This window comes from Coregonus clupeaformis, chromosome 29, assembly GCF_020615455.1.
Source record: "Coregonus clupeaformis isolate EN_2021a chromosome 29, ASM2061545v1, whole genome shotgun sequence".
Lineage (NCBI taxonomy): Eukaryota > Metazoa > Chordata > Actinopteri > Salmoniformes > Salmonidae > Coregonus > Coregonus clupeaformis.
The window spans coordinates 2,376,628-2,403,267 of NC_059220.1; the positions used below are offsets into that span (position 1 = coordinate 2,376,628).

Genomic DNA, 26,640 nt, shown 5'->3' on the forward strand with positions numbered 1-26,640 from the left:
TGGGATTTTTGCTCACCGTTCTTGTGATCATTTTGACCCCACAGGGTGAGATCTTGCGTGGAGCTCCAGATCGAGGGAGATTATCAGTGGTCTTGTATGTCTTCCATTTCCTAATAATTGCTCCCACGGTTGATTTCTTCAAACCAAGCTGCTTACCTATTGCAGATTCAGTCTTCCCAGCCTGGTGCAGGTCTACAATTTTGTTTTTGGTGTCCTTTGACAGCTCTTTGGTCTTGGCCATAGTAGAGTTTGGAAGTGACTGTTTGAGGTTGTGGACAGGTGTCTTTTATACTGATAACAAGTTCAAACAGGTGCCATTAATACAGGTAACGAGTGGAGGACAGAGGAGCCTCTTAAAGAAGAAGTTACAGGTCTGTGAGAGCCAGAAATCTTGCTTGTTTGTAGGTGACCAAATACTTATTTTCCACCATAATTTGCAAATAAATTCATAAAAAATCCTACAATGTGATTTTCTGGATTTTTTTTCTCAATTTGTCTGTCATAGTTGACGTGTACCTATGATGAATGAACATGGTGCTGACATGGCAGAGCTGTACTCTACTGTACCTGCAGAACGATGAACACGGTGCTGACATGGATGGCGAAGTAGAGGACGGCGATGACGACGCAGACGATCAGGTCAGAGTGCAGACGCTCGTTCTGAGGGACAGACAGGAAGACGGTTAGGTTAGGAGACAGACAGACTAACAGGGGCTGTGTAGCCAACACCCCCAGGAAGCTACTCTTCCTGGGGGTGAGCTAATGGGAATCCTAATAAATAAAAAGACCCAAACAGATCTGGGACCAGCCAGGAGAGAACCAGGGGTGGTTGATATTGATGTCTACGCATAAGAACAGTAAGGTTTGGAATTCCACATCAACATTAACATCCTTGGCCTACAGCCCAGAGACATGACAGCGACCCAGCTCTGATTGGATTAGGAGAGAAGGGGTTGGAGCACCTAGATCTTCTGCACAGATTATGTCAGACCTGGGCCCTGACAGCAAATAGCAGTAAGACAAAAAAAATGGTGTTCCAAAAAAAAGGTCCAGTTGCCAAGACTACAAATACAAATTCCAGCTAGACACCATTGCCCTAGAGCAGTGGTTCACAACTGGTTTTGCCCGGGGACCCAAATTTAACAATGACAATTGAGTCGCGACCCAATATTATGGACTGTTGACGATTACATTTTGTAACGCTGTATTGCAGCTGCCTACTTGGGCAGGTTTCACTTGCAAGATAGATTCCGTCTCAATGGGCTACTATTATGGTATTAAAGTAAGTCATTACACAGCCATGTTCACTGAGAAAACATTTATTATCAAGTCAAGAGAATAAGCCATTTAATTAGGCAACCAGTTCAGGAGTGGGGTGTAATAAATGACCGGACTCAGAACTTGACATCAAAACCAGTCCAATAATGTTAAATGAACAGTAACACATACCAGTGTTTAAAAAAATACAAATACAAATCATTAGGAATTCTTAAATCTTCAATTACCTTGTGAATAGTTTCACAACCGTGAAATGTTTTTTTTTTTTTTTTTTAAGGTGTACGTTTTTAATCAGTTCAATAAAATGTAATATGAATGTCAGAATTAATTAACAATAATAATTAACATTGTGAACAATAACTCATTAACCTGTTTATTTATTGTGTGTGTGGGTGTGGCCTATCAGCGGGAAGCTGGGGGTGTTTCTTCAGTTCGATATGTTTATTGGAAGTCTGGGGTGATGGTTGACGTGGCAACTCGGAGGTCATGCTGGCTGTCCAGTTTGTTTCTGCATGACGGCCACAGCAGAGAAGCCACTTCCACACAGATGGGTAGTGCTGAATGGTAGCATGATTCTGATCGACAGGCGAGAGCAGGATACTTCTCCCACTACGCTGCACCAGAACTGTCATTTCCGCGAAGCGCGTGTTCAGTCCGAGCTCAAACAACAGCTTCACCAGCTGATCCTCTTCGTTGCTTGGCAACGTGACGCTTCCCATCTCCATTCGAAAGGGGTCCCCCGTATCCAGTCGTCGTCTCCTCTTCTCCTCCGGGAAGAAGTCGCAAAACTTTCCCTGCAGCTTGACAAGATGCTGTTTAAACAGGTTTTTTTTCCAGTGTGTCGCCGTGCGCTTTGTTGATCAGATTCTGAATCTCGAAATCAGCATTGGGAAACATGTCAATCCTCCCGTTAGAAACATGATTTGCCCAAACGGTAAACTTCATCTTGAAGGCATCCTCTTTGTCCCTCCGTTAAAATCGATTGTGCCCCCCTTCCCTCGCGTTGACACATTGAGCGAATTCAGATGATCAGAAATATCTGCCAGGTAGGCAACCTGAGCGAGACATTCCTCACAAATGGAAATGTTTGGCCAGAGGTGACTTGTTTTCCGAAAGAAACGCAGCAATTTCCGCTCGAAGCTCATAAAATCGACTCAACACTTTACCACTGGAAAGCCAGCGGACCTCTGCATGATAAAGCACCTGATGGTGCTTGCTCCCCATATCCCTGCAGAAGGCCTGGAAACACCTGCTTTTTGTGGAACTCTTTAGATATTTTTTTTATTTCACCTTTATTTCACCAGGTAAGCCAGTTGAGAACAAGTTCTCATTTACAAACTGCGACCTGGCCAAGATAAAGCAAAGCAGCGCAATAAAAACAACACAGAGTTACATATGGGGTAAAAAACATAAAGTCAAAAATACAACAGAAAATATATATACAGTGTGTGCAAATGTAGTAAGTTATGGAGGTAAGGCAATAAATAGGCCATAGTGCAAAATAATTACAATTATAATTTAGTATTAACACTGGAATGATAGATGTGCAGAAGATGATGTGCAAATAGAGATACTGGGGTGCAAATGAGCAAAATAAATAACAATATGGGGATGAGGTAGTTGGTTGGTCTAATTACAGATGGGCTGTGTACAGGTGCAGTGATCGGTAAGGTGCTCTGACAACTGATGCTTAAAGTTAGTGAGGGAGATAAGTGTCTCCAGCTTCAGAGATTTTTGCAGTTCGTTCCAGTCATTTGCAGCAGAGAACTGGAAGGAATGGCGGCCAAAGGAGGTGTATCTCACTGGTCAAGACAGGGATTTGCCTAGCAGTGATTTATAGATGGCCTGGAGCCAGTGGGTTTGGCGACGAATATGTAGTGAGGACCAGCCAACAAGAGCGTACAGGTCACAACGGTGGGTAGTATATGGGGCTTTGGTGACAAAACGGATGGCACTGTGATAGATTACATCCAATTTGCTGAGTAGAGTGTTGGAAGCTATTTTGTAAATGACATCGCCGAAGTCAAGGATCGGTAGGATAGTCCATTTTACGAGGGCATGTTTGGCAGCATGAGTGAAGGAGGCTTTGTTTGCGAAACAGGAAGCCGATTCTAGATTTAACTTTGGATTGGAGATGCTTAATGTTAGTCTGGTCGACACACATATAGTTGACACACTTGATCACATTCTGGAGAGTGGCGTGGAAACTCAGGCAACATGTCCTCCATGTCCTCCATGTCCTCCGCTGTCCTCCATGTCCTCCGCTGTCCTCCATGTCCTCCATGTCCTCCGCTGTCCTCCATGTCCTCCGCTGTCCTCCATGTCCTCCATGTCCTCCGCTGTCCTCCATGTCCTCCGCTGTCCTCCATGTCCTCCGCTGCCAATGCCTCCCTGTGTAGGAAGCAGTAGTTCTACGTTTCACTCGGTGCTCTCTCCAGGATCCACTTTACTACTCCGGGGTGCTTTCCCGTCATGGCAGCTGCCCCCATCAGTGGTCACACCGACGCACTCATCCCAGGCCAGTCCCACGGAGCCCAGGTACATATCCATCGTGTTAAAGACAGCCTCGGCGGCGCCTCCACCACCACCGCCACCACCGCCGCCACCACCACCACCACCTCCACCTCCACCACCACCGCCACCACCACCGCCACCTCCACCACCACCTCTACCAAAAACGTGTCCATGATTTTACTCTGACAGCTAGCCTATTTGAGTTAAACGACAGCTAACTATCCACATGTGCAATGCCTGCAGAACACATCTGCATAATTATGCTGTCAACCAAGCTTGCTGTCGGAAGAAGATCTGTGTTATCTGATTGGACGTGCCAACATTTAAAACAAAACAATGTTGCAGAATGACATTTCTATTGTATCAGTGTGTGTGTGTGTGTGTCGAGAAATATGTAATTTCATTGGATCAGGTGTGTGTGTGTGTGTGTGTGTGTGTGTGTGTGTGTGTGTGTGTGAGACGAGAACGTTATTGTATTGGTCAGTGAGTGTGTGCAGCGCGAAAACCCTCCGAGACCGAACGTAGCAAGCTACCCTCCGAGACCGAACGTAGCAAGCTACCCTCCGAGACCGAACGTAGCAAGCTACCCTCCGAGACCGAACGTAGCTAGCCACCCTCCGAGACCGAACGTAGCTAGCCACCCCCCGAGACCGAACGTAGCTAGCCACCCTCCGAGACCGAACGTAGCTAGCCACCCTCCGAGACCGAACGTAGCAAGCTACCCCCCGAGACCGAACGTAGCAAGCCATTTCACCACTGTGAGACCGAACGTAGCGAGCCATTTCACCACTGTGAGACCGAACGTAGCGAGCCATTTCACCACTGTGAGACCGAACGTAGCAAGCCATTTCACCACTGTGGACGCGCTGCACGTGTAAAGACCCACGACCCCTTAAAATCACACAACCCTTCAGTTGAGAATCACTGCCCAAGAGCACACAAAAAACTATACCTACCTCGGCCTAAACATGGTTATGTTTTACCCTTATTATTGTTGTTACTGATTGTCCCGTTGACAATACTGATTATTATTATTTTATGTTACTATTGGAAATGTATCACTTAATCTCCAAAGTCATGCCAATAAAGCAAATTGAATTGAATTGAATTGAGAGAGAGGAGGATGAATTTACATAGACTCAATAATGAGGCCTGAGTGGAGCCAGTTGGACCAGACATCAACATTAGTAGAATCAAACATCAACATCAGCAGAACAAGACATCAACATTAGTAGAACCAGCAGGACCAGACAGTGACCCAGCTCTGACCAGACCTCAACATCAGCAGAACCAGACAGTGACCCAGCTCTGACCAGATCATTAGAATGGCTCTATTTCTATAGCTTTGACTGTATTATCTCTGAGTGTGTTACAAATCATCGCAGGTAGAGGGTCCTGCTGCACCTCTGACAACTAACTAACCAGCCAACCAACTAATTACCTACCTCCCTAACCAACTCAAGACCTACCTACCTACCTACTCACCACAGAGCCCCTGAGCTTCTCAGGTAGAGGGTCCTGCACCTCTGACAAATAACTAGCTAACCAACAAATGACCTATCTAACTAATTACCTAACTAATTATCTACCTACCTACAGTTGAAGTGGGAAGTTTACATACACCTTAGCCAAATACATTTAAACTCAGTTTTTCACAATTCCTGACATTTAATCCTAGTAAAAAATTCCCTGTCTTAGGTCAGTTAGGATCGCCACTTTATTTTTTGAATGTGAAATGTCCGAATAATAGTAGAGAGAATGATTTATTTCAGCTTTTATTTCTTTCATCACATTCCCAGTGGGTCAGAAGTTTACATACACTCAATTAGTATTTGGTAACATTGCCTTTAAATTGTTTAACTTGGGTCAAACGTTTCGGGTAGCCTTCCACAAGCTTCCCACAATAAGTTGGGTGAATTTTGGCCCATTCATCCTGACAGAGCTGGTGTAACTGAGTCAGGTTTGTAGGCCTCCTTGCTCGCACACGCTTTTTCAGTTCTGCCCACAAATTTCCTATAGGATTGAGGTCAGGGCTTTGTGATGGCCACTCCAATACCTTGACTTTGTTGTCCTTAAGCCATTTTGCCACAACTTTGGAAGTATGCTTGGGGCCATTGTCCATTTGGAAGACCCATTTGCAAACAAGCTTTAACTTCCTGACTGATGTCTTGAGATGTTGCTTCAATATATCCACATCATTTTCCTTCCTCATGATGCCATCTATTTTGTGAAGTGCACCAGTCCCTCCTGCAGCAAAGCACCCCCACAGCATGATGCTGCCACCCCCGAGCTTCACGGTTGGGATGGTGTTCTTCGGCTTGCAAGTAACCCCCCTTTTCCGCCAAACATAATGATGGGCATTATGGCCAAACAGTTCTATTTTTGTTTCATCAGACCAGAGGACATTTCTCCAAAAAGTACGATCTTTGTCCCCATGTGCAGTTGCAAACCGTAGTCTGGCTTTTTTATGGTGGTTTTGGAGCAGTGGCTTCTTCCTTGCTGAGCGGCCTTTCAGGTTATGTCGATATAGGACTCGTTTTACTGTGGATATAGATACTTTTGTACCTGTTTCCTCCAGCATCTTCACAAGGTCCTTTGCTGTTGTTCTGGGATTGATTTGCACTTTTCTCACCAAAGTACGTTCATCTCTAGGAGACAGAACGCGTCTCCTTCCTGAGCGGTATGACGGCTACGTGGTCCCATGGTGTTTATACTTGCGTACTATTGTTTGTACAGATGAACGTGGTACCTTCAGACGTTTGGAAATTGCTCCCAAGGATGAACCAGACTTGTGGAGGTCTACAATTTGTGAGGTCTTGGCTGATTTCTTTTGATTTTCCCACGATGTCAAGCAAAGAGGCACTGAGTTTGAAGGTAGGCCTTGAAATACATCCACGGAGCCCCTGAGCTTCTCAGTAAGATGGTCCTGCACATCTGCCAACTAACTACCTACCTACCTAGTTAACTAACTAACTACCTACCTACCTAGTTAACTAACTAACTACCCATCTACTCACCACGGAGCCCCTGAGCTTCTCGGGTAAAGGGTCCTGCACCTCAGACAGGGGGTCTTCTGGGTTCTTGTTTTTCAGGTTGGGTAGAATCATGGACTTCACCAAGGAACTGGAAACAGAGAAGGCAACTGGTGAGTGGCCCATACTGATATATCCCATCATCAAAGAGCTAATACAAAGCAAACCAAACTAGTAAGAGTGACAAATCATCAAGGAAAGCTGAGTAAAGAAAGATGGAGGCCAGAGAAAAGAGGGAGGTCCTGTAGGATATACTCACATGAGTACAGAGGGGTCGCTGCTCTGCCGGCTCAGATGGTAGGAGACCGCCACCAGGAGGCCACAGAACACCGAAAATAACACAGGAATATGCTGGGGTTCCCAGGTCTCCTAGAATCACAGCGATAAGAACCCATTAGAACCACAGAGAACAACACAGGAATGTATTGGCGTTCCCAGGTCTCCTAGAATCACAGCGATAAGAACCCATTAGAACCACAGAGAACAACACAGGAATGTATTGGCGTTCCCAGGTCTCCTAGAATCACAGAGAACAACACGGGAATGTATTGGCGTTCCCAGGTCTCCTTAAATCCCCCAAATTTTCGAACGCTTTTAAAAAACACGGAAGCCAAAACGTGGAAACTACGGATACAACTTCCTCCGAGCTCGTGCATCACCATAATTCATATTTGTGCCTCTAGAAATCCCTGCATTAGCATGTTTTTCTGCTAGCCGATACATCCTGAAAAAGATACACCACATTACTGGCCTGCTAATGTGCCTGGACCGTGCAAGCTAAACTGCCAAGAAAAAGCCCATAACTGATCCAAATGGTTGCCCCTGTCAGCCAGGCTAGATGCAGTCGTTTCGAAATTAATATGCTTTCAAAACGCCAGGCTTTTGAGCGGTTATTCAAATCACTTAGGCTATTCACTGCAGTTTACAGCCTAGACTAAAGTTTTGTACCCACTTGATAACAATAATAACATTCATCATTACATTGTGTGGTTGTAGCCTAGGTAGGATACATTTCTTGTCCCTAAATAAATAACTGAAACAATAGGGTAGCTTTTCGAGCTGCTAACCAGGGACTGAGAGAGAGAGCACATAGTGTAGGCTACCGATGATTTCGTTATCTGATCAACTTTTTTTTCTCCTTTCACCATGTAAATTGACTGGATATATTCACTGCAGTATTAAGCCGAATATATATATAATATAATATAATATATATAATATATTATATAATATTTATATATTATATAATATATATAATATATATATAATATATATATAATAATATGCATACTCTTCTCACTTAGGCTATAGTCTACACGTCGAGCCTGTCTGTCTTTGTTCTGTTGCGCAATTACGCACCTGGCCTCTCCACTGCAACGGCTATTCCAATTAAATCTTGTAGAGGCCCAGGAAAAGCCAGACTACAAAAGCTTGTTGGACACTTATTTCGACTTTCTTTAGCCTATTAGACGAGAGATGCACGCTTGCTGGATGTAAAATAGGCTACAGCATTAAGAATGGGCAGGGGAGTTGGAAAGGAGAAGCCCATCTTTTCCAATAGGCCAGAGCACAGCCTGGAAGAACGCACATATCTGCCATTTCATAATCTCTTCATAATCTCTTCATAACCCCCCCCCCCCACACATTCTGAAATTGGCATTTTTGTCCCACCCAGTTTTATCATTGCACTGTAATACAAAAAGCGGCTGATAACATTGTTGCACAGGACACAAGAGATGAAGACAGTGAAAAATTGAAATAACTTGCAAACCACTTGAGCAACGAGGCAATAACATCCTGTAAAAGATGCGCAGGCTAAACAGCGTTTGTTGTTGAATTGCTACATTTAAAATACGAGTTACTGTATTTTTCATTAGGCCTACACGTACATTGAAACATTATTTGCAGTTGTCACTATGACAATGAATCCTGAAAGCACTGAATGGTCTTGAGTTACTTCCTTATTAATTGGCAGTGTGCAGTAGGATGTGTTGATCAGTTGATTGACAGGTGAAGGACTGAAGAACGATAAACAAACTTTCCTCTAGTGTGGAGGCTCACCAACATTTTATAATTACGTAGCCTGTAGTTTATCGTTATAGTTATTGCTATTGGCTTGGTGGATGGCCCTTACCTCTGACACAACACAACTCCATACAGTGCCTTCGGAAAGTATTCAGACACCGACTTTTTCCACTTATTCTAAAATAGATTAAATAAAAATCCTCATAATGACAACGCGAAAACAGGTTTAGACATTTCTGCAAATGTATTAAAAATAAAAAACAGAAACCTTATTTACATAAGTATTCAGACCCTTTGCTATGAGACTCGAAATTGAGCTCTGATGCATCCTGTTTCCATTGATCATCCTTGGAGATGTTTCTACAACTTGATTGGAGTCCACCTGTAGTAAATTCAATTGATTAGACATGATTTGGAAAGGCACACACCTGTCTGTATAAGGTCCCACAGTTGACACTGCATGTCAGAGCAAAAACCAAGCCATGAGGTCGAAGGAATTGTCCGTAGAGCTCCGAGACAGGATTGTGTCGAGGCACAGATCTGGGGAAGGGTACCAAAGAATTTCTGCAGCATTGAAGGTCCCCAAGAACACAGTGGCCTCCATCATTTTTAAATGGAAGAAGTTTGGAACCACCAAGATTCTTCCCTGAGCTGGCCGCCCGGCCAAACTGAGCAGTCGGGGGAGAAGGGCCTTGGTCAGGGAGGTGACCAAGAACCCGATGGTCACTCTGACAGAGCTCTAGAGTTCGTTTGTGGAGATGGGAGAACTTTCTAGAAGGACAACCATCTCTGCAGCACTCCACCAATCAGGCCTTTATGGTAGAGTGGCCAGACGGAAGCCACGCCTCAGTAAAAGGCACATGACAGCCCGCTTGGAGTTTGCCAAAAGGTACCTAAAGACTCTCAGACCATGAGAAACAAGATTGAACTCTTTGGCCAGAATGCCAAGCGTCACATCTGGAGGAAACCTGGCACTATCCCTATGGTGAAGCATGGTGGTGGCAGCATCATGCTGTGGGGATGTTTTTCAGCGGCAGGGACTGGGAGACTAGTCAGGATTGAGGCAAAGATGAACGGAGCAAAGTACAGAGAGATCCTTGATGAAAACCTGCTCCAGAGCGCTCAGGACCTCAGACTGGGACGAAGGTTCACTTCCAACAGGACCCTGAGCACACAGCCAAGACAACGCAGGAGTGGCTTCGAGACAAGTCTGATTGTCCTTGAGTGGCCCAGCCAGAGCCAGGACTTGAACATCTCTGGTGAGACCTGAAAATAGCTGTGCAGCAATGCTCCCCATCCAACCTGACAGAGCTTGAAAGGATCTGCAGAGAAGAATGGGAGAAACTCCCCAAATACAGGTGTGCCAAGCTTGTAGCGTCATACCTAAGAAGACTCCAGGCTGTAATCGCTGCCAAAGGTGCTTCAACAAAGTACTGAGTAAATGGTCTGAATACTTACGTAATGTGATATGTTGTTAAAAAATAAATAAAAAATAGCAACAATTTCTAAAAACCTGTTTTTGCTTTGTTATTATGGGGTATTGTGTGTAGATTGAGGAGGGGAAAAAACGATTTAATCAATTTTAAAATAAGGCTGTAATGTAACAAAATGTGGAAAAAGTCAATGAGTAAATACACACTTACACTTATACTTGTTTACTTCTATACTCTATAAATTGACTCCTTCAAATAATTGACTCTGGCAAGTTTGCCACCGGAGCACTGCAGTAAGGAAGTAAAGAGGAAGTCCAATCCATCACAGTAGGGAAGTAAAGAGGAAGTCCAATCCATCACAGTAAGGAAGTAAAGAGGAAGTCCAATCATCACAGTAGGGAAGTAAAGAGGAAGTCCAATCCATCACAGTAGGGAAGTAAAGAGGAAGTCCAATCCATCACAGTAGGGAAGTAAAGAGGAAGTCCAATCCATCACAGTAGGGAAGTAAAGAGGAAGTCCAATCCATCACAGTAGGGAAGTAAAGAGGAAGTCCAATCCATCACAGTAGGGAAGTAAAGAGGAAGTCCAATCCATCACAGTAAGGAAGTAAAGAGGAAGTCCAATCCATCACAGTAGGGAAGTAAAGAGGAAGTCCAATCCATCACAGTAAGGAAGTAAAGAGGAAGTCCAATCCATCACATTAGGGAAGTAAAGAGGAAGTCCAATCCATCACAGTAGGGAAGTAAAGAGGAAGTCCAATCCATCACAGTAGGGAAGTAAAGAGGAAGTCCAATCCATCACAGTAGGGAAGTAAAGAGAAGTCCAATCCATCACAGTAGTGAAGTAAAGAGGAAGTCCAATCCATCACAGTAGGGAAGTAAAGAGGAAGTCCAATCCATCACAGTAGGGAAGTAAAGAGGAAGTCCAATCCATCACAGTAGGGAAGTAAAGAGGAAGTCCAATCCATCACAGTAGGGAAGTAAAGAGGAAGTCCAATCCATCACAGTAAGGAAGTAAAGAGGAAGTCCAATCCATCACAGTAGGGAAGTAAAGAGGAAGTCCAATCCATCACAGTAGGGAAGTAAAGAGGAAGTCCAATCCATCACTTCCATTGTTTGGCTGTGCCCATAGCAACGTTAGAAAATGAGGGTGGATACAGAGATTAGAACACATTCAAACACAGGCGTTAGAACAACAGAACACACACAGGCGTCAGCCATCACACGTCACCAGATCTTTTATTGGATCAGTTGATATTCATAATACTGGGAGAGAGGAGGAGGCTCGAGGTTAGTTCAGACTGACCTTCAGGGCCCCGTAGCAGACGCCATAGAGCAGGGCCACAGTGACCACGCTTCGCAGGACACTGTAAAGAGATGACAGAAGGCTGGTGGAGGCTGTGGACACACGAGGTCAGCATCACTTATACATACCAGATAGCGTTTGACATTTAGTGCAAATCAGCATTCTCTCAGTGTCACAATGTGTAGATGTCAAAGGTTAAAGGGAGGTCAAACTAAGAGACCCTTGCAGAGAGACCCTGTGAACTTTTATTGAGAGAGCTGTGGTAAGGTTAAGACTTCAAATGTATTTATTACATTTTATTAGGGATGTGCATCCGTCCCTTTTTCGATACATGGGGGTCTGATACACATTTATCTTTTACAATAACAACCGGACGATTAGGGCCTGTCATATATTGAAAATAAACTTGACATCCGAAAGTGTCCCTCACCGTTCCCCCCGAACACGTGGATATCCAGCTGCTCAAAGAGGTACATGACGAAGGTGTTAACCTGGGGAAGGAGCCCCACGAAGAACACGATAGGAAAGCACAGAGTGAACACTGCAGAGAGAAGAGAGGTTAGTAATAATACACTGGCCAAAAGTATGTGGACGCCTGCTTGACGAACATCTCTTTCCAAAAATCATGGCCATTAATATGGAGTTGGTCCCCCCCCTTTGCTGCTATAACAGCCTCCACTCTTCTGGGAAGGCTTTCCACTAGATGTTGGAACATTGCTGCAGGGGACTTGCTTCCATTCAGCCACAAAAAGCATTAGTGAGGTCGGACTCTGATGTTGGGCGATTAGGCCTGGCTTGCAGTCGGCGTTCCAATTAATCCCAAAGGGTGTTCGATGGGGTTGAGGTCAAGGCTCTGTGCAGGCCAGTCAAGTTCTTCCACACCGATCTCAGCAAACCATTTCTGTATGGACCTCGCTTTGAGCACGGAGGCATTGTCATGCTGAAACAGGAAAGGGCCTTCCTCACACTGTTGCCACAAAGTTGGAAGCACAGAATTGTCTAGAATGTAAAGGATTTCCCTTCACTGGAACTAAGGGGCCTAGCCCAAACCATGAAAAACAGCCCCAGACCATTATTCCTCCTCCACCAAACTTTACAGTTGGCATTATGCATTCGGGCAGGTAGCGTTCTCCTGGCATCCACCAAACCCAGATTCGTCCGTCGGACTGCCAGATGGTGCGATTCATCACTCCAAAGAACACGTTTCCACTGCTCCAGAGTCAAATGGCGGCGAGCTTTACACCACTCCAGCCGACGCTTGGCATTGCGCATGATGATCTTAGGCTTGTGTGCGGCTGCTCGGCCATGGAAACCCATTTCATGAAGCTCCCGACGAACAGTTATTGTGCTGACGTTGCTTCCAGAGGCAGTTTGGAACTCGGTAGTGAGTGTTGCAACCGAGGACAGACGATTTTTACGCGCTACGTGCTTCAGCACTCGGCGGTCCCGTTCTGTGAGCTTGTGTGGCCTACCACTTTGCGGCTGAGCCGTTGTTGCTCCTAGACGTTTCCACTTCACAATAACAGCACTTACAGTTGACCGGTGGCAGCTCTAGCAGGGCAGAAATTTGACGAACTGACGTGTTGGAAAGGTGGCATCCTATGACGGTGCCACGTTGAAAGTCACTGAGCTCTTCAGTAAGGCCATTCTACTGCCAATGTTTGTCTATGGAGATTGCATGGCTGTGTGCTCGATTTTATACACCCGTCAGCAACAGGTGTCGCTGAAATAGCCGAATCCGCTAATTTGAAGGGGTGTCCACATACTTTTGTATATATCGAGTATATACGGTTATAATGACTGGGACAATGGGGTTTGGTCACGAGCACGTAGCTCACTTCAGTCAAATGTAAGCAGCACACTTTACAAAATGATAGTAACTGTTCTTATGATACTGTATGTATTAAATATGCTCACTTTATATGACCACATTCACAACACATCTTAATAAGTAGTCAAAATATTAAGCTAGATAATCAACACATCCAGTGCGTTCAGAAAGTATTCATACCCCTTGACTTTTTCCACATTTAGTTGTGTTACAGCCTGATTTTAAAATGGATTCAATTGAGATTTTTTCTCAAACATATACCCCATAATGTCAAAGTGGAATATTTTTACAAATCTTTACAAACTAATTAAAAATGAAAAGCTGAAATGTCTTGAGTCAATAAGTATTAAACCCCTTTGTTATGGCAAGCCTAAATAAATTCACGAGTACAAAATGTGCTTAACAAGTCACATAAATTGCATGCAAAATATACAGGCGGCCTTCCTAACTCAGTTGCCGGAGAGGAAGGAAACCGCTCAGGGATTTCACCAAGAGGCCAATGGTGACTTTAAAACAGTTACAGAGTTTAATGGCTGAGATAGTAGAAAACTGAGGATGGATCAACAACATTGTAGTTACTCCACAATACCAACCTAATTGAAAGAGTGAAAAGAAGGAAGCCTCTACAGAATAAAAATATTCCATAACATGCATCCTGTTTGCAACAAGGCACTAAAGCAATACTGCAAAGAAATTGTCAAAGCAATTAACTTTTTGTCCTGAATACAAAGTCTGATGTTTGGGGCAAATCTAATAGGAACATTACTGAGTGCCACTCTGCATAATTTTAAGAATAGTAGTGGCTGCATCATGTTATGGGTATGCTTGTAATCGTTAAGGACTGGGGAGTTTTTTTCAATACAAAATAAAACAGAATAGAGCTAACTAAGCACAGGCAAAATCCTAGAGGAAAACCTGGTTCAGTCTGCTTTCCACCAGACACTGGGAGATGAATTCACCTTTCAGCAGGACAATACCCTAAAACACAAGGAAAAATCTACACCGGAGTTGCTTACCAAGAAGACAGCGAATGTTCCTGAGTGGCCAAGTTACAGTTTTTACTTAACTTGAAAATCTATGGAAAGACTTGAAAACGGCTGTCTAGCAATGATCAACAACCAATTTGACAGAGCTTGAATAACTTTTTAAAGAATAAATGGCAAAATATTGTACAATCCAGGTGCGCAAAGCTCTTCGAGACTTACCCAGAAAGACTCACAGCTGTTCCAGAAAATGATGTCATGGCTTTAGAAGCTTCTGATAGGCTAATTGACATCATTTGAGTCAATTGGAGGTGTACCTGTGGATGTATTTCAAGGCCTACCTTCAAACTCAGTGCCTCTTTGCTTGACATCATGGGAAAATCCAAATAAATCATTCAAGACCTCAAAAAAATAATTGTAGACCTCCACAAGTCTAGTTCATCCTTGGGAGCAATTTCCAAACGCCTGAAGGTACCACGTTCATCTATACAAACAATAGTATGCAAGTATAAACACCATGGGACCACGCAGCCGTCATACCACTCAGGAAGGAGACGCGTTCTGTCTCCTAGAGATGAACGTACTTTGGTGAGAAAAGTGCAAATCAATCCCAGAACAACAGCAAAGGACCTTGTGAAGATGCTGGAGGAAACAGGTACAAAAGTATCTATATCCACAGTAAAACGAGTCCTATATCGACATAACCTGAAAGGCCGCTCAGCAAGGAAGAAGCCACTGCTCCAAAACCGCCATAAAAAAGCCAGACTACGGTTTGCAACTGCACATGGGGACAAAGATTGTACTTTTTGGAGAAATGTCCTCTGGTCTGATGAAACAAAAATAGAACTGTTTGGCCATAATGACCATTGTTATGTTTGGAGGAAAAAGGGGAAGGCTTGCAAGCCGAAGAACACCATGCCAACCGTGAAGCACGGGGGTGGCAGCATCATGCTGTGGGGGTGCTTTGCTGCAGGAGGGACTGGTGCACTTCACAAAATTGATGGCATCATGAGGAAGGAAAATTATGTGGATATATTGAAGCAACATCTCAAGACAATAAAGTGGGGATCCTAACTGACCTAAAACAGGGAATTTTTACTAGGATTAAATGTCAGCAATTGTGAAAAACTGAGTTTAAATGTATTTGGCTAAGGTGTATGTAAACTTCCAACTTCAACTGTATGTAAATTAGATATTTCTGTATTTAATTTTCAATATATTTGCAAACATTTCTAAAAACATGTTTTCACTTTGTCATTATGGGGGTATTGTGTGTAGATGGGTGAGAATTTTTTATTTATTTAAATCAATTTTGAATTCAGGCTGTAACAACAAAATGTGGAATAAGTCAAAGGTGATGAATACTTTCTGGAGGCACAGTAAAGGATCATTTCCATCAAAATTGCTTTTCCCGAATCTGTCTCCAGGAAACCCCCTCCAAGTGTCCATGTTGTCCAGTTAGCAGCAGTATAAAGACTCACCTATGACGAGGTCCCTGGCAGTGGCGAGAACCAGGGAGCTGGTGAGGGCGACACCGTACAGGGTGAACCGGGCCGAGCCGGTCCCATCACTACCATAGTCCAACACCCAGATCAACCCACAGCACAGGCAGAAGTAGACGGGCCGACTGTAGACTATGATACGGTTATGGCCCTGGAGACAGAGGAGAGAGGAGAGAGGAGAGGGGAGAGAGGAGAGAGGAGAGGGAAGAGAGGAGAGAGGAGAGAGGAGAGAGGAGAGAGGAGAGAGGAGAGAGGGAGAGAGGAGAGAGGGAGAGAGGAGAGAGGGGAGAGGGAGAGAGGGAGAGAGGAGAGAGGAGAGAGGAGAGAGGAGAGAGAGATTAGGTTGGGGTGTAGAGAAACAAAGACAGCCTACAGTCAACCGGACTTCCCCCACCCTATGCCTGCAGCAGGGTGGGGGGGGAGAGAGGAGGAGGGAGAGAGCTGTAGTCTAAACTCTAGTCTGCTATTTAAAGCCCTATGCCTGCAGCAGGGTGGGGGAAGAGAGAGCTGTAGTCTAAACTCTAGTCTGCTATTTAAAGCCCTATGCCTGCAGCAGGGTGGGGGGTTGGGGGGCAAGGGAGAAAAGGGGGAGTAACAGACTGACTCCATTTTGAGGGCTCAGCTCAGGGCAGAGAACGTTCTAATTCCAGGGGAGGAGAGGAGGACACAGAGAGGGCAGATTAGAGGAGAGATAAAGAGATGCTTACATGACGAGGAGAAGAAGAGTCTGGTTGAACACTCTGAGACAGAAACACAACAACAGGGTTAATACCACTACATTAGTACTGTCGCCATACCAACAATACCACTACATTAGTACTGTCGCCATACCAACAATGCCACTACATTAGTACTGTCGCCATACCAACAATACCACTACATTAGTACTGTCGCCATACCAACAATACCACTACATTAGTACTGTCGCCATACCAACAATACCACTACATTAGTACTGTCGCCATACCAACAATACCACTACATTAGTACTGTCGCCATACCAACAATACCACTACATTAGTACTGTCGCCATACCAACAATACCACTACATTAGTACTGTCGCCATACCAACAATACCACTACATTAGTACTGTCGCCATACCAACAATACCACTACATTAGTACTGTCGCCATACCAACAATACCACTACATTAGTACTGTCGCCATACCAACAATACCACTACATTAGTACTGTCACCATACCAACAATACCACTACATTAGTACTGTCGCCATACCAACAATACCACTACATTAGTACTGTCGCCATACCAACAATACCACTACATTAGTACTGTCGCCATACCAACAATGCCACTACATTAGTACTGTCGCCATACCAACAATGCCACTACATTAGTACTGTCGCCATACCAACAATACCACTACATTAGTACTGTCGCCATACCAACAATGCCACTAAATTAGTATTGTCGCCATACCAACAATGCCACTACATTAGTACTGTCGCCATACCAACAATGCCACTACATTAGTATTGTCGCCATACCAACAATACCACTACATTAGTATTGTCGCCATACCAACAATACCACTACATTAGTACTGTCGCCATACCAACAATAGCACTACATTAGTACTGTTGCCATACCAACAATACCACTACATTAGTATTGTCGCCATACCAACAATACCACTACATTAGTACTGTCGCCATACCAACAATGCCACTACATTAGTATTGTCGCCATACCAACAATGCCACTACATTAGTATTGTCGCCATACCAACAATGCCACTACATTAGTATTGTCGCCATACCAACAATGCCACTACATTAGTATTGTCGCCATACCAACAATGCCACTACAATAGTATTGTCACCTCTACTCAATACAACCGGTCACTGATATTCACACCTCTACTCAATACAACACATAGAATTGAACTTCACACTGTATAATAGAATACTGCATAGAATGGCTGATTTGCTCTGATTTGCAAAGGCCTAGCTGTGATTAGGCTGGTGGAATGGGAGGAAGGAATATGTATGCATCATGATCTGTATGTCATTGTGTCAGTAAGGGGAAAACACTGCCTGAAACCTCCTACTCTTCAAACAGACCCACAAAGACTCGCCCTCACACCAAACAGAATGTAAGGAGCACCAGAAAGAGATAGATGTTTGATGTAGTCCCCATGTAGCTCAGTTGGTAGAGCATGGCGCTTCCAACGCCAGGGTTGTGGGTTCGTTTCCCACGGGGGGCCAGTATGAATATGTATGCACTCACTAACTGTAAGTGGCTCTGGATAAGAGCGTCTGCTAAATGACGTAAAATGTACATGTTATACAGTTTAGTCTTCCCTTAGGTCTGTATGAATCCTACCTTTGAATCACATCTCATGAGTAGCAGACACTGTTCCTTTCTCCCTGGATCAATCAGATGAGCCTAAACCTACTGTCAAGATAGCAGGTTGTTAGCTAGCTAGGTAACATGACTGAACAACGTTGTTTATCAAAACAATCATTAGCGACCCGGGATTAGTTTAAAACGGCCCGCGACATGGTTTGTGAAATTAGGTAGCTCCGATTACATGGGTCGTATATATTTTTTTTTTGAACAGTTTGAGGTAGAGATGAGCTGTTTTCTTTGTCTGTAAAGCTGTGAGCATGCCTGTCGCACAGCTGTGCTCGATTGGTCCTCTCTGGCAGCGAACAAAGCCTACTCGGAATGCTTTATGAAATTATACAATGCATCAACATTGCTCGCGTTGCGTGCTGCTCCAACTTATCAAATGTACAAATGTAACAACAGAAAACTCATCAGGGACTACATCCCCCATCACCGTCACGGCTAAATTACATTATTATTATTTTTTTAACTGGTGGAGGAATGGATGCACGTGAACAGCGGACGGAGAGAAGCAGGTGAGTGATGGCTGGAAGGGGATGGGGCTGCCGGCTGGCTGATTACAGATCCCACACGGAATATGAGCATGAAAGTGAAGTGGACATTATTGGACCAGCGCATACAAGAGACTAGTCTGTTGCTAAAAAAAAATGTTCAACTGAATTTATAAACAAAACAGACTTTATTAACAATTTATGACAGGACGCCAGCAGGTTCGTAAGATTGGTAGGGCTGAAAAATATGGTAGTATCATATGAAACGGTACGAAGGTATTCTAAAATGTTGGTATGATAACATTTTGGTACCGGTATACAGTGCAATGCTACTACTTAAGTGAAATAGCGGCTATTGATATCATCATCAGTTATAGTTTTTTTTAACCTATTTAAGCTGAGTGTACTGATTGCAAGTGGCTCTGGATAAGAGCGTCTGCTAAATGACTAAAATGTAAACCTTGAGTAGTGAGTACTGGCAGCTGGCGATGACGAGGCAGAACTGGAAGACCCAGATGTCAGTGAAGAATCCGCTGACCAGTAGGACTGACCCCAGGAAGGCTACCAGGACGGCTAGCACCACCGCTAGGATGTTCTCTAGAACCTCACGGTTTCTGGTAGAGGGACACACACACACACACACACACACACACACAATGTTAGCAAGGCTACCAGGACGGCTAGCACCACCGCTAGGATGTTTTCTAGAACCTCAAGGTTTCCGTCGGACAGACGGAGTGAAAACAATGTCTCGCGAAACCATATACAATATTTCTCCAGTGTCAGTCCCAATTCACCCCCTAACCCTTTCCATTGACCCTTCGACGTTTGCAGATCTGTAAGGTGGCGGCAATATGATGGATGCTCCACCACTACACTTATCCAGACCCTTCAGATCTGCAAACATCAAAGTGTTAGGACCAAGGTGAAGGGCAGGGAGTGATTGGAAAAATCACTAATAGTGACCGTTCTTGTGTAAAGCCGTTACCTGTCGAACAGAGCCAGCAGGGTGAGTCTGTCAAAGTGCAGGCCGACCCAGAGGTTAGGCAGCAGCCAGAAACGGTAGTGCTGTTTGGCCTTGCGCGCTGCAGCCGTGGCCGGGTCCTCCAGGTCTAGAGGAACATCATGGAGCTCTGGGCTCAGGTCTACATCCTGCTGATCCAACAGCTCTGGTCTCATGGTCAGGAGACGGTTCAGACGGATCTGTAGAACACACATTAAACAGTTAACACACTACACACACACACTACACACACACAGTAAACAGTTAACACACTACACGCGCACACACACAGTAAACAGTTAACACACTACACGCGCACACACACACACACAGTAAACAGTTAACACACACTACCAGAGGTGTGGACTCGAGTCATGTGACTTGGACTCGAGTCAGACTCGAGTCATGAATTTGATGACTTCAGACTCGACTCGACAAAATGTACAAAGACTTGCAACTCGACTTGGACTTTAACATCAATGACTCGTGACTTCACTTGGACTTGCGCCTTATGACTCGAGAAGACTTGCTACTTCCCATGAAAACTGGGGAAAAAAAAATTTCCGCGGCCGCGCCGCTCTCCGTTTATCTGCATCTGTGAAAAAATGTGCACCCATCCACCTGTATGCATACAGAGAAGCGCGCTGCCTGCACGTTATCCAATCACTGTAGTCCCACGTTGTTTTGATTCGACAGCATCTAAGCAGGCACATTGCAAGACAACCAATGAAGCACATCAAGCAACAACGCGCCAGTTGTCAAAATGATACCGAAGATAGTTTGGTTTGGCTATAAAAATTACGAGGTAGTCGACAAAAAACGAGTTGCAATCTGCAAAACATGCGGATCGAAGATTACAGACGGAGCTGCCACAACGTCCAACTTTGTTCGACACCTGAAGTTGCACAAAGAAAGGTAAGTTTTGAAACGCAATGCTACGCACCTTATCGGATGTACCGTAACTTACTAGCTAGCTGCTGCATATTTACTGTATCAACGAGACAAACGCAACGTCTCCCTTGCTGGTTCATGCTTACAAAAATATGGATTTTTGAACTGCTATTATATGGACATTCTAAAAACGCTTTTCGTGAAAAAACGCTTAACGTTCTTTAATGTACTAAGACAGTGTTATTAAAAGACCAAACTCTGTAAATATCATATTAATAAAGTATACTATGTACAAAACATCAGATGAGCCCAGAATATGAACGCAAAACACGTTTAATAACACGTTGCGTTTTCCTCCCATAGAAAACTATTATAAGAAAAGGCTTAACGTGTCTTAATATACTGAGACAGTAATATTAAAAGACCAAACTATAAATATCATATTAATAAAGTATACTAAATGTACAAAACATCAGATGAGGCCAGAATATGAACGCAAACACGTTTAACAACACGTTAAGTGTTTTCCTCCCATAGAAAACCATTATAAGAAAAGGCTTAACATGTCTTATGTAGGCTACTATGTATTCTGGGCTCATCTGATGTTTTGTACATAGTATACTTTATTGATATGATATTTACTTAGTTTGGTCTTTTAATAACACTGTCTTAGTACATAAGACACGTTAAGCCTTTTCTTATAATGGTTTTCTATGGGAGGAAAACGCAACGTGTTATTAAACGTGTTTGCGTTCATATTCTGGGCTCATCTGATGTTTTGTACATAGTATGCTTTATTAATATGATATTTGCAGAGTTTGGTCTTATAATATTACTGTCTTAGTATATTAAGCATTAAGCAACGTTAAGCGTTTTTTCACGTTAAGCGTTTTAGAATTCAGTTTCAGAGTTGCTGGTGTGCTGCCTCATTGAGGTCGTTTATGTAATTTTGGTTAATCACAACTAAGCAGAACTGTCGCTGAAGACAAAATATCACAATTAAACAATGAATGCACCCCTTTCACAACTCGGATGTAGTTGGTGCATCCCTAAACCCATCCAAGTACAACAGGAAACATAGTAAGACGTATACATTGTAAAGAGGAAAATGATAACACAGTCACAGTAGATCCACCATTAGCCTTCCCTTTTCATATCATGCCCAAACAGCAGACAGCGCATGGACAGAGTGCTACCGTAGTCTACAGTTGGTCTGTGAGGCAGCGCACCACTGGGATATATACAGTATATAATAAAATAATAACGATTATAGTAGTAATGTTCAGAGATGCAATAGATTATTATAGTGCAGTTCTTAACTAATGGGAATATTGTTTAGCTTATTTTTGGTTTAATTTGGTTTACTTTAGTTATTTAATTTATTCAATTATTTTGTTTTTCTATACTTTTCATGCCAACTTGCCATGGCCCCCCTAGAACCCCCTCGCGGCACCCAAGGGTCCCCGTCCCCACTTTGAAAACCACTGCTATAAAGCATATGACTTCAGTTTCTTGAGGGAAAGGGCTTTCTTATGAATTTTGAAGCAGTGAAAATATTCTTAATATTGCATACACTGAAACTGAAATGTATTATCGTAAACCGTAGTGTACAATAGGCAATGAATATTAACACAACAACATTGATATGAGTAAAGAGTAGTTTCAAATACAACATGTGTGGCTGTAAAGGATTTTCTGACATCTGTTTCATATTCTTCTCTGTTACAGGTATGAAGAATACCAGATGAACAAAATCATCGTAGATGAACCACAACAGCCTTCAATCTCACAATTCCTTGACACTCGTGTAGGGCGTTACAGCCTGACCCACCCACAGCAGAAGGCCATCTCCAATGCGATACTGTCTGACTTGATTATTGATTGCAATTTCCCTCTGTCTATTGTGGAAAATAAGAGCTTTCGTCACTTTCTGGCTGTGCTGGACAGCAAGTATACCCCAGTATGTCGCGAACGCTGACCACAAAAACAGAGAGCCTTGCTGAGGAGAGACGGTCAAAGTTAAAAACTCAATTGAGCAACACTGACCATGTTTCAGTCACTGTGGACATTTGGTCTGATCGAAAGATGAGGGGATTCCTTGGTGTCACTGTGCACTGGATGGAGCGAGATGCAGAGAGGGTACAGCTAAAGACTAATCTCTTGGCCTGCAACCGCTTCAAAGGCTCTCACACAGCAGAGCGAATCTGTGACCAATTTGAGGCAATATGTGATGAATACAACATCAAAGCTAAATTGGACTATATAATTAGTGACAATGCTGCTAACATGCGCAAGGCATTTACAGTCTGCTTCCCCAGCGAACAGGAGGAAGATGAAGATGCTGGAGATAATCTTGATGATCCTGAGCTATGGCATGACTTAACCCAAGAAGACCAGCAAACCGTCGATGCTGCTATGGCAAAGAAACAGCGCCTGCAGTGTTTTGCACACACATTGCAGCTGGTTGTGGGAGACGGTTTGAAAGAAACAAAAGCGGCATGTCCTTCTCTCTCAAGTTATCAAAACTTAGCTCCCTGCTCCACACAAGCACAACGTTTAAAGACATCTTCGATGGTGAATTTGGGGAGCACAGAGGCATCCCTGCTGCAGTGAGCACGAGGTGGAATTCCACACTGCGGCAGGTAAAAGCAGTCCTTCATTGTGATCAGCAAAAGCTCTGCGCAGTTCTTGAGAAGGCCGGGCATAAAGAACTGTCATTCACACCACGAGAGTGGAATCTGCTGAAGGAGTTGGTGGACATCTTAAAACCGTTCGGAGAAGCAACTGATTTGACACAGGGGGAGAAAGTCATTACAATCAGTGCAGTTGTTCCATCCATCTTGTCCCTCAATCACCATCTTGAGAAGCTGAAGCCTCAAGTTCGTTTCCTGAGTGGCCTGGTCAGAGGTCTGCAGGCATCCCTGAAAAAAGATTTCTTGGGATCTTCATTAATGTAAAAATGGCCCAGTCTCAAGAAGGGATCACTGCCCCCCTTTTCAGACACAGTCTACCTGAAAGCAGCTGCCTTGGATCCAGCCTTTTGTCTGCTGTGGATTGAGCCCCATGTGCTGGTCAACCGTGACATCAAGGCAGAGGTGGCACAACGAGAGTTAAAGGTAAATATTATTGACTTGCAATGCAACTTAAATGCAACGTACAATAATTTGATCTTAATCTGATATAGGATCTAATGTGATATTAATCTGACTTTAACAATAATAAAAAATTTCAGTCTTGAACAGTATCATCAACATCAGAAATAAGGGCTCTTTTGTTTCTGCTGTTGTGACACGTTTTATTTTTATTTTTAGAATTGATCCTGCAAGATGCTGCAGAGACAGAGCAGCCTGTGCCGGTGCCTGCTGAAGAAGAACTAGAGGACATGGAAGGAGAAGGGCTGTTTGCTGCATACCATAAGAGGCAGAAAAGGGATGTTGGGACCCCACCAGCAGTACAGCTAAGTCACTACATTGACATGGCAGAAGGACAGAATGCCCCTTTTGTTCTGGGCACTGAACAGTAAGACTCTTCCTTCACTCTTTCAAGTAGCCATCCGAGTCTTGGCAGTGCCTGCTTCTAGTGCTCCAGTGGAGCGAGTTTTCAGCCATGGTGGCATCATTCTGCGTCCCCATCGTGCACAAATGACTGACAGACTTTTGGCCAATTTGATCTTTTGCAAATGCAATGCAGTATAGGGGCCTCCCTCCACCTGTCCACAGCACGCATGCGCGCTCTACACACTCACTCTCTGCTCATCACCTGTCCACACAGCTCTCTCTCTCCTGTGGTAGGAGTTTCACATGGAGTAAGATCTGTTCATTTGCAGTGCAGGTTCCCACACTGTTTTTACTTCCAGAGCTTTGGTGTTTGTCCTTCCCCGTAAACCATTCATTCTCTCTCTCTCTCTCTCTCTCTCTCTCTCTCTCTCTCTCTCTCTCTCTCTCTCTCTCTCTCTCTCTCTCTCTCTCTCTCTCTCTCTCTCTCTCTCTCTCTCTCTCTCTCTCTCTCTCTCTCTCTCTCTCTCTCTCTCTCTCTCTCTCTCTCTCTCTCTAGTGCAATATGCTGTTCAAATACAAGCATTTTTTTTGTGAAAATTAAATGTTATGTTTTTTGCTGTATTTGATTAATGTTATTGTATAAAAAGGTTTAAATAAATACAAATCTTACAGACATACATGATTTGTATACATTTTATTTCTGTGGTAAGAGGACTTGAAATGACTCGAAACTAAAATGGTAGGACTTTGGACTCGACTTGAGACTTGATGGCTTTGACTTTTGACTCGACTTGGGACTTGCCTCATCTTTGACTCGACTTGGGACTCGAGGGCAAAGACTTGAGACTTACTTGTGACTTGCATAACAATGACTTTGTCCCACCTCTGCACACTACACACAGTAAACAGTTAACACACACTACACACAGTAAACAGTTAACACACTACACGCGCACACACACAGTTAACACACTACACGCGCGAGCACATACACACACAGTAAAAAGTTAACACACTACACACGCGCACGTACACACACACGCGATAACCACTCACCAGGTCATGAGGGTAGAAGCGAACTGAGGTAGAACTGGAGAGGTGGGAGTCTGTGTCCCTGTTGAGTTGAAACAAGGACAAGGTGACTTCATGGGACTTTACTGATGGGATTATTCTGACCCAGTACTATACTGATGGGATTATACTGACCCAGTACTATACTGATGGGACTATACTGACCCAGTACTATACTGATGGGACTATACTGACCCAGTACTATACTGATGGGATTATACTGACCCAGTACTATACTGATGGGATTATACAGACCCAGTACTATACTGATGAGACTATACTGTCCCAGTACTATACTGTCCCAGTACTATACTGATGGGATTATACTGACCCAGTACTATACTGATGGGACTATACTGACCCAGTACTATACTGATGGGATTATACTGACCCAGTACTATACTGATGGGACTATACTGACCCAGTACTATACTGATGGGATTATACTGACCCAGTACTATACTGATGGGATTATACTGACCCAGTACTATACTGATGGGATTATACTGACGGGATTATATTGATGGGATTATACTGACCCAGTACTATACTGATGGGGATTATACTGACCCAGTACTATATTGATGGGATTATACTGACCCAGTACTATATTTATGGGATTATACAGACCCAGTACTATACTGATGGGACTATACTGACCCAGTACTATACTGATGGGATTATACTGACCCAGTACTATACTGACGGGATTATACTGACCCAGTACTATACTGACGGGATTAAACTGACCCAGTCCTATACTGATGGGATTATACTGACCCAGTACTATACTGTCCCAGTACTATACTGATGGGATTATACTGACCCAGTACTATACTGATGGGATTATACTGACCCAGTACTATACTGATGGGATTATACTGATGGGATTATACTGACCCAGTACTATACTGATGGGATTATACTGACCCAGTACTATACTGTCCCAGTACTATACTGATGGGATTATACTGACCCAGTACTATACTGATGGGATTATACTGATGGGATTATACTAATGGGATTATACTGACCCAGTACTATACTGATGGGACTATACTGACCCAGTATATACTGATGGGATTATACTGACCCAGTACTATACTGATGGGATTATACTGACCCAGTACTATACTGATGGGACTATACTGATGGGATTATACTGATGGGATTATACTGACGGGATTATATTGATGGGATTATACTGACCCAGTACTATAATGATGGGATTATACTGACCCAGTACTATATTGATGGGATTATACTGACCCAGTACTATACTGATGGGATTATACAGACCCAGTACTATACTGATGGGATTATACAGACCCAGTACTATACTGATGGGATTATACTGACCCAGTACTATACTGTCCCAGTACTATACTGATGGGATTATACTGACCCA

General features: G+C 43.7%; 1 protein-coding gene and 1 non-coding gene across 2 annotated transcripts in view; one reads left to right on the forward strand and one right to left on the reverse strand.

Annotated features, from left to right (window-relative positions):
* Positions 1–26,640, reverse strand: part of LOC121544221 (pecanex-like protein 1) — a 121,873-nt gene that overhangs the window by 34,151 nt on the left and 61,082 nt on the right. Inside the window, exons 10-19 of the mRNA XM_045209034.1 lie at positions 25,218–25,275; positions 19,759–19,973; positions 19,231–19,384; positions 16,611–16,643; positions 15,883–16,054; positions 12,018–12,128; positions 11,588–11,679; positions 7,084–7,193; positions 6,810–6,915; positions 568–660 (exon numbers count right to left, since the gene is read on the reverse strand). Coding sequence (XP_045064969.1) covers positions 568–660; positions 6,810–6,915; positions 7,084–7,193; positions 11,588–11,679; positions 12,018–12,128; positions 15,883–16,054; positions 16,611–16,643; positions 19,231–19,384; positions 19,759–19,973; positions 25,218–25,275 — 1,144 coding nt within the window. The remainder of the gene's footprint in view (positions 1–567; positions 661–6,809; positions 6,916–7,083; positions 7,194–11,587; positions 11,680–12,017; positions 12,129–15,882; positions 16,055–16,610; positions 16,644–19,230; positions 19,385–19,758; positions 19,974–25,217; positions 25,276–26,640) is intronic.
* On the forward strand, positions 18,059–18,133 carry trnag-ucc. The gene has a single exon. It is a non-coding gene; the product is annotated as a tRNA-Gly (tRNA).